Source organism: Strongylocentrotus purpuratus, unplaced genomic scaffold, assembly GCF_000002235.5.
Source record: "Strongylocentrotus purpuratus isolate Spur 01 unplaced genomic scaffold, Spur_5.0 spur5_scaffold_15, whole genome shotgun sequence".
NCBI classification, from domain to species: Eukaryota; Metazoa; Echinodermata; class Echinoidea; order Camarodonta; family Strongylocentrotidae; genus Strongylocentrotus; species Strongylocentrotus purpuratus.
In genome coordinates this window covers 14,391,063-14,414,194 of record NW_022145600.1, presented here as the reverse complement: position 1 = coordinate 14,414,194, position 23,132 = coordinate 14,391,063, and the positions used below count along the sequence as shown (strand labels likewise).

The 23,132-nt window shown below is 35.5% G+C and overlaps 1 protein-coding gene across 1 annotated transcript in view; it reads right to left on the bottom strand.

Moving 5' to 3' along the window:
* Nucleotides 1–7,969: 7,969 nt before the first annotated feature.
* Nucleotides 7,970–23,132, bottom strand: part of LOC100888051 (Kv channel-interacting protein 4) — a 55,126-nt gene continuing 39,963 nt past the window's right edge. Inside the window, exons 4-7 of the mRNA XM_030985650.1 lie at nt 22,783–22,890; nt 15,606–15,710; nt 13,788–13,850; nt 7,970–13,260 (exon numbers count right to left, since the gene is read on the bottom strand). Coding sequence (XP_030841510.1) covers nt 13,213–13,260; nt 13,788–13,850; nt 15,606–15,710; nt 22,783–22,890 — 324 coding nt within the window. The 3' untranslated portion in view covers nt 7,970–13,212. The remainder of the gene's footprint in view (nt 13,261–13,787; nt 13,851–15,605; nt 15,711–22,782; nt 22,891–23,132) is intronic.

Here is a 23,132-nt window from a genome sequence, read left to right as displayed (position 1 = left end):
CGTATGTTTTGCCAGCTAGTGGCAGTGGCGTAGCAGGAGGGGGGGGGGGGGGGCACATGCCCTTGATCAAAATCGGTGAAAAAATACGTATAGAGAGAAGGAGAGAAGGAGAGAGAGAGAGAGAGAGAGAGAGAGAGAGGGTAAAGAGAGAGAGAGAGAAAGGGGAGGAGAGAGAAGTAGAGCGAGAGGCAGAGAGAGAAGTAGAGAGAGAGAGAGAGAGAGAGAGGGGGTAGAGAGAGAGAAAGAGAGGCGAGAGAGAAAGAGAGAGGGCCGGAGGGAGGAAAGGAAAAGGGTAAAGGGGAAGGTTAACAAAATGATGATAGGACCCATTCTAGTATCCTCCCCTAATCGATGGCCTTGGTACTTCACAATGCTCACATTTCATCCACATCTAGTAAGACCGCTACCCCCTCCCCGCCCATGGCACCCCCTCAATAACTATGCCCACCCTATGCCACTGTTTTACACAAAGCAACTAGAGTGTACCATACTCACACCCACATCACATTCCCTTTGTATAGAGATCTATTTTTAAAATTTGTTATTGTCATATATTATTATTGATCTATGAAATCATCGTATTGCAAGCCCAGAAACGAGAGTCCAATAAACGTATTGAAAATTGTATTGGCGAGTTGGAGAGGGAAATTTTCAAGCGATGTTCTGGAGAGAAGTAGATAGGTCGAAATTATTGTCCAAGAACAACAGAAGACAGAAGCTAAACGAAGACTCTCAGGGTCAGGAAAGGAGGGGAGGGGGTTGTGGTCGAAATGTTTGAAAACCACGTGCACTCCCTGGGGCTGGAGTTTAATCCGTTAGAAACACCACCCAACTGGTAATCTGCATGGGTTTTAATCCCCCAAAAGGCATTTTGTTCTGCACAGGCGCGTGCGTGCGTGTGTGTGTGTGAGTGTGTTTCCATAAACCTTGCTGGTCTGTTGGGGATTTGTTCTCTTTCACGATATTCAAGTACTTTGTGGTAACGCCTATTTATGCAAAACATAATATCTGGGTAACACGGCTCTTGGTATTACAATGAGCTTTATTGCAAGGTACTTTCCATAAACTCTTTTGAACGTCCGCTTTCTTTCACGATGTATATTGCAATGCCTTTATACAATGCCATAGTATCTGGGTAACGACGGCTTTTTTTAATATTACAATGAGCTTTATTTCGATAACGCATTCTATGTAAATTCACATATCTTAGTAAATGACTGATACATATTTAAAACTTTTTCTGTAAAGTGAAAACAATTCGAGTATCTGGATAATGGTCCGATCTGTTCACCCAGCCAAAACTATTTTGTTTTAAAGCCAGGTGGTGGTGTGATGTTTTGAGAGGGAGGAACGTGTTGGGATCCGGTATGCATGCTTGCCTATCATTATGTCGGGCTGACGTTTGGTGTTCTTTCGAGTTGTCGGGAACGCCCTTTAGGAGTTTTTTTTTACGGAGTGCATATACAAAACGATCAGGTGTGTGAGCCTATTCATTCATGGGTGAGGCTTATTATGCAAATTATAGAACTTGGTAAATGATAGCATGATGGGTTCGGTTTGCACGAACAGTTTATTAGGTTGCCGAACTGGTGTCGTTTGGGGGAATCTGGTTTATTGGGATCGTGTTTTTATTTTTAATTAGAAGGTGCGTATTGTAATTAGGTACGCGGGCCGGTCAATTCACTGTAATGCATTTTAGGAAAATCATTTAACTTAGTTATGACGAGCGGGTTCCGTAATACAATTCAAGGCATTTGGTAAGGGATAAAAGCTCTTTGTATTTTTTTTGTTTTTTTTTTTGTTTAATTAGATTACGGTTATATAACAATACAACGTATTTCTCATCGACTTGTGCAAGAAGAAATGTTCATTGGTTTATTCTGTCATTGGTCTAGTTAAATTGACAGGGAAAGGGGGAGGCTCTTGCTCTCGGATGTTTACGTACACCGAAGAGCAGATTTGGGTTGTTTTGTGTGGGGGTGTTGTGTGTGTAGTGAATATGCTTGTGTGTATGAATGCGTTGGGTTGTGTGGTACGGGGTGGATTCTGCTTGCATTTTTTATATAATTCGACGATAAGTATGCATATATGTTTGGCTGCAGATAGTTTTTTCTATACATTTGCTCACGGTGGAAATAGATTGTGTGGAAGTTTCTTTGGAGTTTATCGATGTAAGGTTTTGGATACAATTACACATAAAATAACATGGCAGTGAAATTATCTTTCATGACATTAAATGTTAGAGGAATAAGAGATAGGTTAAAAAGAATGAATATTTTTGAATGGTGCAAAACTAAAAAGAATAGTATAATTTTCTTACAAGAAACATATAGTACAGTAGAGATAGAAGAGCGGTGGAAACAAGATTGGGGAGGGCCAATGTTTTTTAGTCATGGGTCAAACCATAGTAGAGGGGTTCTTATTTTATTTTCTAATCATTTAGATTTTGAAGAAAAAAAAATTAAAGTAGATGAAGAGGGGAGATACATTATTTTTAAAGGTGAAATACAAAGGGTTAAAATGCTATTGGTTAATGTTTATTTTCCAACGAGAGATAAAGAAACTTTACAAATTGAATTTTTGAAGAAGTTAGATGAAAGTATTTTTGATCAGTGTGATCGGGACTATTTAGTTTTATTAGGAGGTGATTTCAATAGTATATTGGATGGAAAATTAGATTATGTGGGGTCAAAAACACCGGTGAAATCTCGGGTTATTGATTTGATTAAGGAATTTTTAAATAAATACGATTTAGAAGATATATGGAGGAAAAAAAATCCGAATGTAAAGCAATTTACTTTTCGACAAAATTGGCCGGTGGTGCAAAGCCGTTTAGATTATTGGTTTATACCTTGTAGTGTTGAAAAATTGGTGGGTACGTGTGAGATTTTGACATCTATTACGCCAGATCATTCTGGCGTTAGGCTAGAATTTAATGATCTTGTTGATAAGTTTGTTTTTGGGAAATCATATTGGAAATTTAACAGTAGTTTATGTATGGATAAAGATTTTGTTGAAGAGATGAATAAGGAAATACAGGAATTAAAAGTTGAATGGTCATTACAGATTTTGAATAAATTAGTATTTTGGGATTTTTTAAAGATGAAAATGAGAGAATTTATTATAACATACTCGCGGAAAAAGGCAAAAGCAAGGAGGGTTGAAATAGAACTGTTAGAGAAACAAATCAAGGATTTAGAAGGCGAACTGGTAGTGGGACCCACTAAATATATTGTTGATTGTATTGAGGAGAAAAGGGATAAACTAAATAAATTGTATGATTTTTCTCGACAGGGCATTAAAATAAGATCAAGAGCACCTTGGTTTGAAGATGGAGAAAACAATACGCAATATTTTGAACAGTTTTTAAAATCGAATAAAAGGAAAAGTGTAATTAGGGAGGTGTACAAAGAAAATGGGGAAACTACTAGAGATAAGGAGGAAATTTTAAAGGAAATTAAACTATTTTATAAAGATTTATATTCTTTAAGGGCTGATATAAATCAAAACGACCCTTTCTTTTTCAATGATATTTCAAAGTTAAATGAAGACAATAAGGAAATCTGTGAAGGTAAATTAACTAAAGATGAATGCTTGAAAGTTTTAAAAGAAATGAAATTGAATAAAACCCCGGGAAATGATGGGTTAACAGTTGAATTTTATTATACCTTTTGGCCAGCTTTGGGTGATTTGTTAGTAGAAGTATTGAATGAAACATACGAAAGGGGGGAATTAACGGCATCTCAAAAACAAGGGGTAATTACCTTAATTGAGAAGGAAGCGAAAGATACTCTCCATATAAAAAATTATCGACCCATCACGCTTTTGAATGTAGATTATAAAATTGTATCTAAAGTTCTAGCAAAAAGAATGAAAGAGGTTTTAAATGAAATAATTCATCATGATCAAGTTGGATATATAAAAGATAGAAATATTGGGGAAGCTGTACGATTGATAGATGACATGTTATTTTATTCTATGCATTATGGGGAACAAGGGAAAGGGTTTTTGTGTGCAGTGGATTTTGAGAAAGCTTTCGACTCTGTATCTCATAGATATTTATTTCAAATATTGAAATTGTTCGGTTTTGGAGATTCATTTTGCTCTTGGGTAAAATTATTGTATAAAGGGATAAGTAGTTGTGTTATGAACGGTGGTCACTCCACGGGGTATTTTGAAATAGAAAGGGGAGTAAGGCAAGGGGATCCATTATCGCCATATTTGTTTTTGGTTGCCATCGAAATTTTGGCGCATGCAGTAAGGAGGGACAACGGTATTAAAGGGATTACATTTGGAAAATCTGAAATTAGGCAAGTGTTATATGCAGATGATATGACAATATTTTTGAAGGATATTGATTCGGTTAGAAGGTTGCAATATATTTTTGAATCATTTGAAAAAATTAGTGGTCTTAAAGTGAATAAAACAAAGACACATTTTATGTGGATGGGTGAGGATGAGAACAAACCTGATGGGCCTTTATTTGGAAATTTGGTTAAGGAAATACATATTTTAGGGGTTAGTTATTCATTAGATCGAAGTTTAAAAGATGATTTGAATTATAAAGAAATTCTAAGTAAAATAAAAAAATTGCTTGTATGGTGGAAACAAAGAGATTTAACTATTATGGGTAAAATACATTTGCTAAAAACTTATGCGCTTTCAAAATTAAATTATATTTCATCTCTCGTTATTGTCCCTCATTGGGTATATAAAGAAGTTGCAAAAATTTCATTTGAATTCATATGGAGGGGGAAAGATAGAATTAAACGGGCAATAATGTATCAGGATTATGACTTTGGAGGATTAAGAATGATTAATTTTGAAATGTCCGTTAAAATACAGCGCATAATGTGGATAAAACGTCTTTTATATGGAGAGAAAAGTTTGGGATGGAAATTGTTTTTTGATCATTGCTTACAGTTTGTGGGTGGTAGATTTATTTTTTTATGTGATTATGATTTAAACAAGATTAAACTCGTTTTAGATATTCCACCATACTATATGGAAATGTTGCAAGCATGGCAAGAGACAAGTAATTTAAGATATTTGGAGGGTTATATTAATCCAATTATTTTTAATAATCAGAATATATGTATAAATGGAAAAAGTATATTTGATAGATACTTGTTTGAAAGAGGGATTGTTCAACTGAATCATTTGGTTGAGAAAGGTCATGTTAAGCCTGTTAAATATTTTATGAACCTCGGTATGAAAGGTAATAATTTGCTTATGATTATTGATATTTATGATGCGATACCCAGGTTATGGAAGGATGATTCAGGGTTAATAGAATTCCTCGAGGTTGATTTGATAAGCTTTAATACTTATTTCCATATTTCTAGTAAAAAAATACAGTTTGTGGATGTGGGTTCAAGAACAATCTATGATTATTTCATCAAAGCACTGCAACGAACGTATGATTTGCAGGTAAGGGATGGGCAAAATGATTATGATTTTATAGATAAAGAATTAAAAGAAATATTTGTTAGACCAAGAATTACTATACTCATTAGAAAACAACGTGAATTTCAATTTAAATTATTGCATGGAGCCATATACACTAATGAGCATCTTCATAGATTTGGTTTTGTTGGTGATAATTTATGTTCGTTTTGTAAGCAGGAAATAGAAACATACAAACATTTATTTTTATCTTGTGGGAGCGTTCAAAGGTTATGGCAGGCTTTAATACAACTTTTTGAGTTAGATGAAATTAAAGATTTAGAATGGCGAGATATATTTGTTGGGTTGGTAGGTAGTTCATATAGAATAAAAATGTGTAATACTATCATTTTCATGGTGAAGTATGTTACATTTATGTCAAGATCGGGGGGGGCGAGTACTAACTTTAGAAAAGATGAAAAAAAGCATTTTTAAGTATAGGGATGAGGAAAAGAAAATAGCAATTAAAATGGGAAAGCTAGGATCACATTTTTTAAAGTGGGAGCAGCTTAAGATTAATTAAGATTTGCTTTCTTCTCCACCGTGAGCTTGTTAAAAGCGTAACTCGATTTTGCGGCCTGGATAACTTATTTAGTATATTTTTCTTAAGTTGAGAATGTTGGCAGACATCCACTGAGTGAGTACTGTGTGTGTGTGTGTGTGGGGGGGGGGGGGTGGGTGGGTGGGTGGGTGAGTATGTGTGTGAGTGGGTGAGTATGTTTGTGTGATAGAGGGTGAGTATGTCTGTGTGATGTAGGGGGCAGGGAGGGGGCAGGATTGTTTCAGTAAAATTATCTCCAGATTTGTTTTTTTTTGTAATATATAAGTAAATAACATTTACAATTGACATATTATGTTTAGGTACTTATACCTTTACTTTGTTGCTAAGTTATATTATACTGCAAATAAGTTTGTGTTTAATTATGTTTATGTAAAAGCATCAATATTTAACACGTTTATTTTATTCAATTGTATGTCATGGTTTGTATTACACATCTGGAGAAATAAAACAAAATTGTTAAAAAAAAAAAAAAAAAAAAAAGTGTGTGTGTGTGGGGGGGGGGGGGGGGAGGGGTTAAGGGGAAATCCCCCGTAATATTAAGTTGGTTTTTAATAAAAGCAGAGAATGAAGAAAACAAATTAGTGAAAGTTTGAGCAATTTCAAATCAAGGAAATTTATGAATTCTTAAAGGTAAAGACCAGTTATGGTCATGCGATTGCATTGTGAAAGAAACATTGTGGAATCGATCAAAAAGGTTGATCATCTAGCATCTAGCATCTGCAAGGTTCTGGAATCGTCAAAATGATAAGAAATTTGGCCCATTCTTAGTAAAGTTACAAGCACTATACACAGAAAGATGTATATGGGACTACCCTATATCTCTCACAGACCATGAGAGAAACAAATTTACCAAATATATGAATTAGTAGGCGGTTTCCCGGCAAATTTTTTATCATCATGTATTAGTCAAAACATATGCTTTCACATGATTGGTAATGAGAGCTTCCATTTCATTTTTTGAAATTGGGGCATTTCCAATACTGGTCTTTACCTTTAAAGTTGTCAGCTGTTAAACACAAATTAACAACACTGTGACGTATTTTGCGAGCTCCTCTCCATATTTGATCTGTACAGAAAGTGTCATAAGCTTTCCTTTTCTTTATCATTGATGACGAAATATATTTGTTTCATGTAGGGGATGTATAAAAACATAGTTGCAATGATTATATTAAAGGTGAATGTACGAATACCAGTATTAGATACAGGGCAAATGGGAGGGGAGCTCGCAAGTTACGTCACAGAGTTGCCAATTTTTGATTGACTGATCGCACCTTAAAAGATTCATAACTTTCTTATTTTCAAACTAATTTTGCTCATACTTTTACAGACTCATTACTCTCCTTTCTGCTTCTATTAAAACCACTTAATATCAGGGGGGACTTTCCTTTTAGTGGTTACAATTTTGTTTTTTAGCTTAGGTTTAGTGTTAGATATAAATGTTTGGACCAAGGTTGAAGTTATGAATAACAGTTACTGTAGGAAATTGATCATGGAGCAATTGTTGGCTTCACCCCAGTACAAGACCGACAGCCTCAGAGACCGGCAACCTGAACCATCAAAACCGATGACCCGGCCATTGCAAGCCAGCCCCCCCCCCCACTCCGTGGTCGGAGGGCCGCATTCGTGTTCCCAAAATCTCTGGTAAAGGGGTACTTTTTACGCAACAAATTCCGGCCCGTATCAATTTTACACACCGGAGAGAGGGGTGCTTTCAAAGAGAGGGAACATGCATATGCATACCCTAAATAAAACTGAGTGGGGGGGGGGGGGGGGGGGGGCAACATACCAACAGAACTCAGCTTTTTGAGAGTTCACCATATAGACCACCGGTGTTGGTCTTGTATAGTCGACTGGAATCTCCCGCAATCATTGTTGAAATATTGGTCACTAAAGTGCGTCAAATTGCACATCATCAACCCGCACAATAAAAACAGAAATAAAAACACATCGCAATCCAGATTGTGCTTGTTTCCAGTCATCATTTTATTGTGAAATTACGTCTCATAATGTTTGGTACAAATATCATAATATGTTTATGTTTGTATAATATTCATCATCATCCGAACTCAGCACGGAGCACCTCATAAAAAATGAGCAGTGCTTTCCATGCATGAATTGAATGAACAAGAGAGAAATATATACAGCAGAAAATGGGAAGAGAGCCCATGTTGTTTTCCTTATCTTTTCTAGACCAGTGAAATGATGCTTGAAATACTTGAACGATACACCCAATGAAAATACACACAATCTTATAAAACAACATAGAGGAAGAAAGAGAAAGATGTTGAGAAAGATAGAGAGAAAGAGACAGACTAGACTTTTAAATGGTAGAATTATTTTGATTTTGAGAAGTGTTTGTTTGCATATATTGAAATACACATTTGTATTGATAAGTATAGTACTCAAAACAGTGTATTGATTTATTTGCTCACAAGTATAATTTGCCAACATCAACGTTATTTGTGCATAAGTCGAGTATGTAAGTAATTCCATCCAATTAGAAATTACATTCCATATAACAAAGTGTTATTTGTATGTCTCTATTTTAAAGTGATGGGGAGACAGACAGACAGAAAGCGAGAGAGAGAGAGAGAGAGAGAGAGAGAGAGAGAGAGAGAACACTTAAACTTTTATACAAGCAAAAAGATACAAGTACGGACAGCGGACCAATTTAATTCCCATCTTTTGAAAACAATTAACTTTATGTTTGAAGCTTGCTGCTGCTCACATATACACATATTCCCAAAGCTAAAAAAAGTGTAGGAATTTAACTTTTGCAATGAAAGTAACACATTCCTAATTACATATCTTAATGCAATCATGCCTACAGCCTGAGAAAGAAATCTCTATACCTTCTTAATAGCAATATAACATTTAAATATTAGATTCTGCTGATATGCAAATAGTTGAGACACATTTAAAGACAGCATTTTCTGTTTGGTTTTCAAGAACAACTTTTCATTACAGACATTTTGTAAAAGCAAAGTCAAGTCAGGAATTCCTTACACAGCCTAATATAAAATAAATTATATTAATAAAACTCTCTGTATCAAATGGGGGATTACATGGTGATGAAATGGTTCAATCATGACTCATTACAAAAGTAATAGGGCCCAAATAATTTCAATAATCCAATCCAATCCAAAAGATGTTTGTTTGATATAGCGCCTTTTCCTTGCAGTTACAAAGCCCTGCACAAACGCTCCACAATGTTTGGGCCACTTAAAAAAACCAAAAGGTCAGTGATTTGTAGTAAATCAAATTAAATTTGGGGTTCAATGAATGCACACATACAATCCTGTTTTTGAATTATTTGTCAAAATCAGGAGAGAACAAAATTAAACTAAGTTTCATGCTGAACTCGTTAAAAAGTAGTTTGATTAAATATTTTCCTCACTGTTTTCCTCCAACGTGCAAAGTAAAAGCACAATCGTGTATCCCTCGGTATCGTTTCAAGAAAGACAAAAGTATGCACATTTATTCTGTAAGGCAGAAAAACATTCTTTCTGAATCGTTTAAATACCTGTATATCTATAATGAACATGTGTGTATACTGCACATGTGTTGTATATTTAATATAATACTGTATATGCTATAGTCCTCTTACTAATATTATATTTTCTTAAAATGGATTGAGTATTAGATTTCATACAAAGGGTACAATTTTCTTTATATATTTTCTGTTTGGATTTAATATACATGCGCTTTATACAAATAAAGTTGGGATGACAATAAAAATTGAATGCAATATGCAGAATATATACCAGACAATACAAGTTCAATAGAGGTATCTTGGTATGAGAAGTATACAAACAACAGGCATGAATTGCAATGCATTCACTAATGTTTGCGAAAAAATACCATTCTTACTTGAACAGCTAGAATAAATACTACAACATTTATTCATATCATACACTTAAAAAGAAGAACATTCTCCTCATATCTTAAAAATCAAATGAAAATATATTCCATTAAGTTGACTAGAAATAGGAATATTCATACACCATTTCTATATTGCACGATCCACCTCAATGTAGCCAAATTATTCATCTACATTTAAGAAGTGAACCCAAAAATAAAAGGTTAAAAATAATAATAATAATAATAAGAATAAGATTCTTGGTATATATATCGCTTAATATATCTATCATGTCTCCAAGTGTTTTACAGATTCACTCCTCCCATCAAATAGCAACTTTTAAGAGATAAAATCTTTGAATAAGATAATTGATTATTTTCTACGGCACAAACGATATAGATATAAATAGTTTATAAAGATTTCATAATTCAAAGCTCAGGCAAAAATAATTTTGAACGTAGTGGTCATTTCATAAACTTTTCCCCTTAACAAGGGCAGTGTCATCTGGTCATCCTTACACAGGTCTGGCGTATGAATTACCTGCTTTACAAAGTCAAATACTAGTATCCAATCATTTCATACTAATAATGGCATAGATTTCAATCAAATACGCAGATTCTCAATTGGAATAATACAGAAGCACTACATTCATATAACTATCAGCTTGAAGAAGAAGAAAAATAAATCTAACAGATTAAACAGCAACCAGTTCTAATAAAACTTGCAAAATTCTGACTTCTGATATATCAATAACAAACTTAATCAAATATATCTGAATATAATTTGATTTAATACCATAACTTTGTTGAAGTACTTCAAATGATAAAACTTCTGAAATGCATAAATGTTTTTTGTTTATTTACATACCTCAATAAAGCTACCAATAAATATGAAAGGCACTTTGTTAAAAATGTGATCATAAGTAGAGGAGGACAGAGGCCCAAAAGAGTAAATAACACATTGACATCACCATAGATTAACATATCAAACTAAGAAGTTATAATAAAACAAAATAATATTTGTACACAGGAAGTTAAGACAGAGAATCAGCAGTTCAAATGTTTAGATGTTACATATAGAAATGGAATGCAAAATGTACAAAGAATCAAAGTCCATCACAATCATCATCTTTAATCTTCTTGAAATACACGCTTCACTGATGAGCTTTAAAGAGGAACTCCTATTTTTTATGAGGTGGCATTTTAAAGTCAGAATTTCTAAAGTTAATTCTACATCATTTAGAATCATGACTGTTGATAGCAAGCAAATGATATATGTAAATATCTTTCACAAAAAAAGGAAGAAAGTATTAGGGAAAAACAATTCATGAAGGTGGTTAAAAAAAAAACCTAAATCAATCCTGAAAGGAACATGCATTACAATGTTGGCAAGACAAGAGTGAATACTTGTTCATCATTCTATATAACCATTATTTTATGCCAACAAACAGAAAAACTTTCAGGAAGAAATTTTTAGCATGCAGAAAAGATCCATCCATACCTTTACATTTCATAACCAATAACAAAATCAACTTGGGGCAAAGTGGCAGAAAATAGTTTATGTTTTGGTTACATAAAAATGCTAGCAGAAATGCTGAATTGAATGCTATATTGGATTATCTTGCAAAGGTATTTGGCTATTTGACTGTATTTCATTTATCTGGAGCTCATTAGCAACATATTCAAAAAGACATTACAATGCACTACGATAAAGCGAAACTTTCCGAAACTCCTTATTTCCTACACCTAGCCTAGCATGCTATTCATATTGCCTATCTATTCCTTGAAACAAGGAAACAAAGTTCATTGAACTAGTACTCTCTATTAAAGATAACACCCCTTATTTTGTATAAATACAAATATACGCAGTAAAAACCACTTTCACCATTGTTAAAGAATGAATTTCTTTGATATTATAGCACCGGAATAAATCGAGACAGAATCAATCTTTTTCTGTCTCAGACCTTCAATCCTTCAACATTTTCAAGCTAGACTGGCATCCATGCCCTTTGTTTCACTATCAATGCATTTTCACCTTTACCCTCACAGAAAACAGGCAAGTTTTCTCAAAGAAAAGACTGGTACAGCAGTCTATACAGCACTGGGAGTAGAAAACTGCAAAGAGGTTTTTATACAAAGTAAGAAAGGACACTTCAGGCTCTGACAGTCAACAGATAATAGGGGGTCATTTTTGTCTCTCAAACTTCATTTAGAACAAGTTGTTCAGTACCAGTCACCAATTTCTATTATTTCTCAGCAAGTTCTAATTTTTCAATTCTCTAAAATGACAGCATAACTGGTTGACCAATACAAAGACAAAATTGATTGAAATTGATTTCTAGCTTAAATCTTTCATTTACTTTACCCCTGAACAAACATTTTAATGAATTATTCATAATTTTTTTTTAAATTCACTATTGTCATTAATGATTGTAATACTTGTAACTAGAGTGATATCATTCATGCTATTTTAAAAACATATTGTGGGAAAATATTTTTCAAAGGGGTTCAAGTGGGAATTTTTGGTAAAAAATATTCTGTGATCAAAATTATTTTATGAAATCTTGCAATTCTCTAGGGCTCTTGATCTATGTTAATATGTGAATGACCATTATATTTGATTTCAATATTATATAAGAAGCATGTCTCTATGAAGGATTATTAAAGCCTTTATTCAATCTGTAACACAACATTTATTCTCCTTTTCCATCTTAAATGACTTGCAAGGAAGTTTAATAATGTTCTCAAATTGTTGATGGACTCACTTAGAATGCTCCACCTTATTGCAATAATATTAATATATTAGAGAGGTCAAGTAAACGTATGTATTCTAAATATATTTAAATAATTAGCATGCATTTCTCTTATAACTATATATAACTCTATATGCTGCATGATAAATCCATTATAAAAAATACACAAGTTTCATGATGTTTACCAAAGAAACCAAAAATCAAATAAACCAAACTAAATTCTAATGAGCTTAATGGGCCAAATTTGAAATAGACAAATCTTGACCAATAGATGAATTATGGGGTCTTTGTTCAAGCCGAAAAGTTTTTCTTTGATTTTGACTGGCCAATCACAGCAGGGGATGAATTCAACCTTTGACACAGGAGTGAAGCCAACCCATCAGAAGCAGAATATGATGTCATGTGATCAACAGGTTGAAGGGACGAAGCTATAAAAAAACATTCCATATCTTCCGAAGAGTCGCTCCTTTAATCAGTAAAGTTTTGTGCTCCTAATGTTCTATTGAAAAATAAGTCTAGAGGATAAAGTCTAGTAGTTGCTCATCCAACGTTCAAACATTTCATCAGCTGAACTGTAGAGGGCACCAACGCTGATCATAAGATCGTGTCAAACACATGCATGGACTTCTTGATGTTATCATCCTGGAAGGATAGACAGGAATAAAGAAAAACAAGACAAAACAATGTGAGAGGATGAACTTAGTTGGTTAGAACATCTTACTCCTGAGATCAGATTTTAACACATATTTCTTTCATAATAGTTGCCTTTCACAAACTGAAAAATTGTCTGACGGTTACCTAGTATAGCAGCACATTCTACTTGCAAGGTGAAATGAATCTACAAAGGTGACATGTGTATACAAGATTATTGTGCTAGCCAGTGTTTGGGGGAAGCAATATCCATGATATTGAATATAATTGTAAACAGCATTCACTTTAATGCATTATGAATTGGTTTAGTTAGGAGTTGATTACTTCATACATGATTATAAAGTGATCCAAAATTTGCTCCATGTCTCATTTCTTGAAAGGGATGTCACTGGGTTTTAGATTAGGATTGGAGTTCAATGTGAGGTTTCTTTCGGGGTTAAATTTGGGAATGCGGTTTGAGTATAAAAATGACTTTGGAGAAATCCTGAAACTGGTTGCCATGGTTACTTCATACTCACTCTTTTACATGAATCAATGAACTCATCCATGGATACCACACCATCTCTGTTCAGATCCATTTTCTGTAGGAACATGGGAGAGAAAGAAAGAAAGAAAGAAAGCATTAACAAGAGATCGTACACATACATGGACATCTATATTAGTAGTAGTGGTGGTTATTTTACCTGACTGCTAAGAAAGCATAAATGCTTGCTAGTAAGCAACCAGAGGACAGACGGCTTTAGGTCCTCTCTGAGGGACCTGGTAATGAGGATTAATGCCTTACCAAAGGGCACTAGCGCATCGACTTGGTTTCAAACCCGGGTCACCTGATTACGAGACCACTGCTCTACCAACTGAGCTAAAAAAAAAATGAATGTTCATTACATGATTTGATTATTCTTATGCTGTATAGATAAATATTTATTGGTCTCTCATCATGATACAAAAAATAAAAATAAGATTATTGAAAACGTTCCAGGAAGAAGTCACTTAAAAGGACGAATTGTTAGAAAAGCAAACAATACAAGAAAAACCTACTCTAAGAGTCCCCCACCATGCCCTATCTTCAAGATAGAGGGGGGAGGGGGAGGAGAAGATTGGCACTCAAAGATGTAAGGCCAGGATTCCTTCTTAGGGTATGTGAATTTTAGCAGAAAATCCTTAAGATCGGGGGCTTTATTTTCAAGATTCTTTTTTGACAATTTCCAACATCTGTTCTTATCTTTTAAAGGCATCGTTTCATGATGTTAAATCAGAGATGAATTCCCCTACATGTTATCAGTGCCTGTGATATGGTGTAATATTGAAGCCCTAAAAAAATTATGTTTCAAAATGATCATGAAGTGCCTCAAAAAAAAAATCTTTTCTCTAATAGACTATTGTTTTATAAAAGCCGTTAGGAAAAACGAAGAATGAAATTTCGATTTCAAATCATAAATATCTTGATAATCAGACAGGCAATTGGCTTGTAAAGTCATGGGATTCTTAACTGACCTAAAGGTTTATAATTATGATTGCAGCATGAGCTAAATCCAGGATTTTGTTTCAGAATCTGAGGCAATGTTACCAAGTCACTTTAAGTGATAAAATACTAAATTTGTTATAGTAAGCTCTTTGCACCGATGGGTAACTGAATTCTTGGTATTATCTTGAGATCAATTCATTTAAGGAAATGGGAAGCTTTGGAAAGTTTAGAATAAATGTTTTCATTTTTTAATTTTCTCAATATACAACTTCCTGACCCTCCTCTCTTCTCTATTTTTTTTTCTCCTTTTTTTCTTCTTCTTTTTTCTCTTCTTTTCTTTTTCTTTTACTTTTGTTTGTTTGTTCGTTCTCTATTTGTGTGTGTTTTGTATACTGTTGTACTTGTTATGTGTTTAAATGTTGTGTGGGGCGGGGGGTAGTAGGTGTTTTTTTAGCTTTTTCTCTTTTTATATATATAATTTTTTTGTCTCTAAAGGAAATTGAAGAGGAATATAGGTTAACAGAATATTGTGGAAAAGAAATAATTTGAGAATTATAATCAAACTGGTCTAGAAAATATATATATATTTTTTTATTTTGGTGAAAATATAATTTTGTTAAAGTGAATATTTTTCATCTGTAATTTTTGTATGTAAATGTAAAAGTTCATTGGAAAATTTATTAAGACCTATGTTAAAATTATTTTGTTATTTTATATACAATGTTATAAACAACGTACAATTTTTCTTTATGAGAGAAATTAATAAAAACCTATGAAAACAAAAAAATACCAAAGCAGTACCACAAATCGGAATACAAATAAAACACTTTGAAAAAAAAAGAAACAAAATAACAGTAAAGGAAGAACAAACCTGGAAGACTCTTTCGACGTGTTCTACCGGTGAGATATCTTCAACCGTTGGCTCGGAGTATTTGCCCATCATGTCGTATATGGCTTGTACTATATTTAACATTTCCTGAAAGAAACAAAGAGTGGAAATTTTGTTAAATTTATTTATTTATTTATTTATTTATTTATTCAAGTTTTATTTAAAATAGAGGGTAGGTACATTCAGTTTAACAAAACTGTTTTCCAAGTACGCCCTCTGAATTTATCTGGTTTTTATGACAAAAATTAAATTCTTTCATCTCTCAGAAGCTATTTGGAAGAATAGAACCTATAGAAAAATTATATGAAAACTGATTTGTTTTTTTAGGTCTTTCCTCCAATTACATGGGGGAAAAAAATTCATTTGAAAATGCCCCAAATTTAGGGTTGCTGAAAAGCTTATCCCCAAAGGATGCATATATTTAATTTGATGCAGACATCTGGACATGTGTCATCAATTCCCTTCAACATTTACTTATTGTTGCAAAAATTAGTTATTGAGTCAACGCCATAATCTGGCAAGTGTACATTAAAACTGTAACATTACACTGTCATAAAAAGAGATCAAACACAACATATGAACCAAATTATTCAAATGACATTACAGGTATTGTATGCACCATTTTCATTGCAAGTGAATAATGCTGGCTTTCTAAAAGGGTCTACTGCCCTCTTGTGTTCCTATACTACCCAGAGAAGACAGACACAAGACTTGTTTATACTTTTAGCGAGACAAGGAGGCCTCACTATCATACAATAACAAAACACTAGAATACAGTTAGCTTCTTACAGAATTTGTTGTTGTCAAGGAATGAAGGCCTTTTCTTGACATATGACTACTATTTTGAAGAAACAAATGCACCAGCAACATTACATGAAATGGTTGTAAGTTGATACAGATGGGAAAGTAGCACAAACTAGTTTTGTTGAATCCTCACCTAAAGATAAACACTTTAATTTCGTTTCATCCATCGATCCATCTCTCTCTCTCTCTCTCTCTCTCTCTCTCTCTCTCTCTTTTTCTACGTCTCACTTCACCTCCCTACCATTCGCATCCTTCTAGCGGCCTGTCTGTAAACTAATGTCATCAAGCCGGCAGCATCTCTACAGCTATAATAATGTTGTTTGTAACTCTACACCTTACATCCAATCTCCAAGCGGATTTATATGCATGTAGGACACCGTTCCCCTAATGGCTCTAGATCATGTCAACGGCACGCTTTGTGCCAGAGATCCTTTCTGTCACATTCAACTTGACAAACTAATGAAAAGAGCTAATAAGGTGCTGGAAAGTGGAACACATTGAACCCTTCGATAGGGCCTCGGCTTTGGAGCAAGATAACCTTGTTTTTGTCTGAGCAATAACAAGAGGCTGGAGTTTGTAAGAGGGAGTATGGAGAGTTAAATTGAGAGAAAAGATGGTGTAGTGATTACTGTAGAAGAGAAGAGCTAAAAATATTATTTTGTATATATGTCAATCATATTAAAAATCAATCATCTAACTTACTTTACGGTAGTCATGAGATGTGGAAGTCATTTTGGAATATATTTCATTAAAAATCCTGACGCAACTCGCCAGATCTTAGGATGAAGTTCAGCTTATCAGTGTATCATTTTAAAAATTCATCTAACAATTCAAATTGTCTTTAAAAATGTAAGAATCTATCATGGCTATTTGAAGCATCTACCATACTCTGAAATAACAAATAGCAAAACGAAACAGTATGAACGTGTGAGACCAATTACCTCTAAAAGATGTGTGTAAAGGACACAGGCTGTCGATGTAAAAGGGTTCTTAGGAACTTTGATATAATTTATGGGTTTTTCTAAATTGGAATGAAATTGAACTGAAATAGGGTCATACTGTCACTCATATAGGATCATCGTAAACTATGGGCCATATACATGTAGCCACTCTCTATTCACCGCTAGCATTTTCAAGTATTTGAAAGTGCGCTCGCAAGAAAAAGATGGCTTGTAAAAGGATTTATAAATAGTCCTGCTTGATAGCACAAAGGGGGTCCAAACGAACTGCCATTGGATGACCCAGTTTAAAAGGACACCCCCCTGCTGACAAGCGATTATCTGTGATGGGCAGACCTGTTTGCAACCCGTCCCTGGGGGGTGTTTCACAAAGACTAAGATGGACTGTAAGTTGAATTTAAACATGACTGGCTGTTCATGCCACTAGTTCCTCTAACCATTCCTGGCATTGGTTTCTCAAGGGAGAGTAAAAATCATGATCGCAAATCTACATTTTTTGATAGTTCATTATTGAAGGAAAGAATATTATCTAAAGATCATATTTGAGAGACCAATGGTGAGAGCAACCAGTTGCATGAATGGCCTGCCATAGGTAAGTCCAACTTAAAGTCGATCTTAGTCTTTGTGAAACACCCCCCAGGACATGAATGCTAACTTGGTTTGCAGCTAAATGTCACACAATGAGAAACGAGCAGGGGTAAATTATGAGAAGGGCAACACTTTGACATAAGATGATAAGGGTGAACGCCCTTCTGGCTCTAAACACATGTAATATCAATTGACAATTACATCAAGCACATCTATGAAGCAGTGGTGGATGGATACTGAGAATCTTGACTAGTTAACATATCTTGACTTTAAGTCAGCTCCATTGGCAAATCGCATATATATATTCCAGGAAAAAGACCTAAAGAAATGTCTAACTGTATTGCTCTAGTTCATTATCAGGATATTATAGGGAAGAACACAAGGGGCGCTATTTTTTTGACAGGTTCGACAAGATATATTTCCTCCTAAAGGCCCGGTCACACAGAGGGGACGCATGGGGGACGCACAGCCGGCGCATGGAAAATTTGCAATTTTGGCCAGTGCGTTGTCGTGCGCCCAACTTTTGTCGAAGCTATACAGCTAGCTGACACCAAATGCAAAGCGCTGGACGCATACAGGGCGTATACAGGGCGCACACAGGGCACACACAGGGCGCACACAGAGCGCACATGAAAACAACTTCCACGAATGCACAGCGTGTTGCTAGCGCGCTGGACGAATGGTCCACGCATGCACCGCGTTCTACGACGCACGGCCAGCGCATTGGAAATTGGAAAAGAACGTGTGCCTAACTTTTGTCATAATTTTGGAAAAGCTAGCGAGCTGACACAAAATGCACGGCGTGTAGCTAGCGCGCTGTGCGTATACAGGGCGTGTGCTCCGCGTTTGTCTGGCGCTGGTCTAGCGCGCTCCACGCATGTCTGGCGCTGGTCTAGCGCGCTCCGGCGCATGTCTGGCGTGCCTTTGGCGTGTATATTCATGCGTCGAGCTCGGCGCACGTTTTTGAGCATGCTCAAAAAATCCCAACGCACACAGCGAATGACGACGCATGCATAGCGCTGGTCCAGCGTTGGTCCAGCGCGCTCGACGAACGAGTAACGAATGATGACGCACGCCTAGCGAACGACAACGCACTGGCCCAAATTGCAAATTTCCAATCCGCTGGCCGTGCGTTCCCCATGCGTCCTCCCTGTGTGACCGGGCCTTAAAGCTGGGAGATGATATAAGTGCCCACTACACAGGCGATTGACCATTAGAGAGGTGGCAATTAAAGATAGGTTTGACTGCTTCCCTCCTTTGATATAGAAGTAAAAGGAGAGTATAATTGGTAATGTGAATTCTCGAAATATTTATCATACTCACAAGCGGCTCCCCCTACAAAGCCTGTAAATTATATCCACCCTCCCATCCTTCAAATAATTCACAAAGTTCAGAGCAATAAATAAGACACCGAACCCTAACAAGATCCCATGTTTATTCTTCTTGTTTAGGACAGAATACGACACTGGATAGCCCTCTCATTCTCTCCTGTTTTGCAAAGACATAAACTAAAAACTCAGTTGCGTCACCTTTAAGTTAAACAAAAAATGAAATAGGGAGAAAAACAGTGGAAGGAATAATTGGGTTTGCCGACGCCTGGGATGTAAGGGAAGAATCTAAACCAATATATTGACATTTATGAAATTGATTTATATTGAAAGGAGATACCATACTTTCTACAGAGGAATGAACGCTTTCACGCCAGTGCTATAAAAAAAAGTCCCAATGGAGATATGATGAAACAACAGATACTAAACAGATTGATATTTGGAGATGGGCAGGGGAGTTTGAAACTTGTATTCAAGCTTTACACAGTGAGGTATCAAGAGAGGGGGGGGGGGGTAATGTGCCCCTTACCCGTCAAAATACGCCTACACTATGACTATAACCCCCCCTCTCTTACAATTGAGTTTCAGACCCTTCTCTTTTTTGTTTTGCTTGTTAGAAATTTGAACATGAATCTAATACCTCCCCCTCTTCTGTGGCCCAAAATCTACATAACGGTATAGCTAATTCAAAGAAATGTGCCACCCTCCATTAAATTTGAGACCTTCTCCTTTTTTTCTTTGCAAATATTTTGAACACATACCTGTACCTATTATCCAAAGCATTTCTCAGTTATTTATGTAAAATACAATGGCTGGGTAGTTAAGGTAAACAACTTTCACAGATGCAAAGCAGGTAAATATTTAATTATCAACTTCTACACCAAGACTGATGTAATCTATCTTTAAATCCCTGAAATGTGATGAAAAAAATATGAGGGGGAAGACTAATGTGAGATAAATATCCTCAGCTGGGAAAAGGAAGAGAACAACATGGATGTCTTTTTAATTCTTCATCTCATTAGTGTCATCATTATTCCATCACGCCTCCTCTCTGATTTTCTAATTACAGTCCGACCCATCGTCACCTGTCCTATCGACTAGATAACAGAGTTTGTTGATCTGTATCCGTGAGCGATGTCATCCCGCCCTTAGACATCCTGCCCATCTTTCTTTTCTCTCTCTTTTTTTTTTAGAGGTAATCTGAGTTCTCTTACCACATATTCAAATGAAATTATTGATCACTGACAGCCAACAGAAGAGAAAGAAGAAGAAGAAGAAGAAGAAGAAGAAGAAGGAAAAGGAAAAAGAAAAAGAAGAAAGAAGAAGAAAAAAGAGTTGTGGGAGGAGGAAGGAGGGAGAGGAGGAGGAGGAGAGAGAGAGGAGGAGGAGGAGGAGGAGGAGGAGGAGGAGGAGGAGGAGGAGGAGGAGGAGGAGGTGGAGGAGTAGGAGGAGGAGGAGGAGGAGGAGGAGGAGGAGGAGGAGGAGGAGGAGTAGGAGGAGGAGGAGGAGGAGGAGGAGTAGGAGGAGGAGGAGGAGGAGTAGGAGGAGGAGGAGGAGGAGGAGGAGGAGTAGGAGGAGGAGGAGGAGGAGGAGGAGGAGGAGTAGGAGGAGGAGGAGTAGGAGGAGGAGGAGGAGGAGGAGGAGGAGGAGGAGGAGGAGGAGGAGGAGGATAAGAAGAAAGAGAAGAAGAAGAAAACAGGGGAAAAACCACTACACATAAAAGACTGTAAATACATGAATATGATATATGCTTAATAATTTTGGCAGAAGATTTGAGCAAAGGAAGATAAGGAAATTGAGCTAGTAGTCCCAATCCATGTACATCTCGTATGTGCATTTTAGTGAATGTAATTTCCAGCAAGTTTGAATTTGTTATGTATTTTACTCATCCAGTAACTAATCACAAATTTACAATAAATTCAATTTTCAAATTTTCAAATTTTAGTGAATGTAATTTCCAGCAAGTTTGAATTTGTTATGTATTTTACTCATCCAGTAACCAATCACAAATTTACGATAAATTCAAGGCAATTTATTTTATAATGCAACTACATTCTAGGCAAGCTTTGAACTTACATTTAATCATTCATTCAAGCTCCTAGCTTAGATAATGTGATCTATACTGGCATCAAAAGGTATAATTGGGAGGCAGTGTGACCCAGTTTGTGTTAGCGGTTAAATCCTATTGACAGTGGGCATTTAAATGACGTAATTGGGAAAAAATTATTCTTCATAGGAAACGCAGATGAACTTAATTTTCAAGTTCTAATCATCTATACATCACAACACAACATTTCTGGAGAGGAGTTGATTGAATGCAAGCCCAAATTACAAAGTTCCTAGTATTGTTGTTGCACTATGGAAATGAATTTCCAAAAGTATAAATGGTTGCTTTGTAAACAGCAAAATTGTTCTTTCATTCTGCTTATAAAACATCATTATTCCAATAAAATGAAATTAATCTGATGAATTAGACATGAAATTAATCTGATGAATTAGACATGAAATTAATCTGATGAATTAGACATGAAATTAATGTCTTACACACATGACAGATTTTGAAATTGATTGTATATGTTAAAGTTGCTGCTCAGAGAATGTGGCATTTCTTTACCTGCTTGTCTTTGCCTTTCCCTCTCATCTCTTCTCTATTTCTCCTTATCAAACTCATTTCTCCTTCATCCTATACTCTCTCTCTTTTCCTCAGTGCCTCTTTTAATCTCCTCTCATTTTAAAAGTTATCTTATCCATCGTACTAAACTTTGTATGAAAAGTATAATTTTGAAGGATGGACACATATGTTCATTTTGTACTTGTCTATGGTAACCAAGTGATCCCTGTATCAAGCCTATATGGGAACTAGAGAATTCAGTAGTTATCAGGTTTATGTTCACATATATACCTTCAGCCTCTCCTAGGCTTTTCTATCAACCCCTTCTGTGGTCTTTGGTTGCAAACACCACCTAATAAGTGGAGTATTGTAAAATGTGATTAGAATAAGAATGTCTCTATTTTAGCTCCTGAATAATTAACAGGTAACTTCATTCCAGAAATTGTATCTATAGAAGAAATTTGTTGGCTTATCTAACAATGCAATTATAGTATTACAATTCAAAACTATCCATCTAGGACAATTGTCCTAAATGTAGGTTGCACAGGAGGGTTGATAAGGTAACTTTGCAAAATGCAGTGGTACACAAAGTCATGTCCAGATAGCAAAGTGCATAATTGTAGAAAATCTTCAATTTTATGGCACATAGGCAGAGCCGTATCGTTTTGACATGGAGCTGGTAACATTCTTTTAATAACCTTGATTAGCTTAAAGAAATTAAAAAAAAAAAGTCAATTAAAATATGTCAAATGACAACTTACAATACCTTGATCTCACAGACAGCTATGCCTTTTCCATTCCAAATAAGTTGACCATACCACTGCAGTTCACTAAGCTACCAAAATTAAATTTGAAAAAGATATGCTTACCTCTCTCGTAATGTAGCCATCTCTGTTGATATCGTATAGGTTGAATGCCCAGTTTAGTTTTTCTTGCAGTGACCCTCTTGCCAGTATTGACAAGCCTTGTACAAACTCCTGCAAGGGGGAAAAGATTAGTCCAAGGTAGAGAGACGCAATGCTAGAAAATAGATTATCTCAATCAATCAAGCAATGATGCAATTAAAAGCAAAGCCACAGTGATTCTAGAAAGATTGAGGGGTCTGTTGAGAGCCAGAAGGGCATATCGAGGGGTCAGTGAAACAAAGACGTAACTCCATTTTGGCCACTTTGAGAAAAAGTGGTTTATGTGTCACCGAGCACTTGGGCCTTAAGGAGTT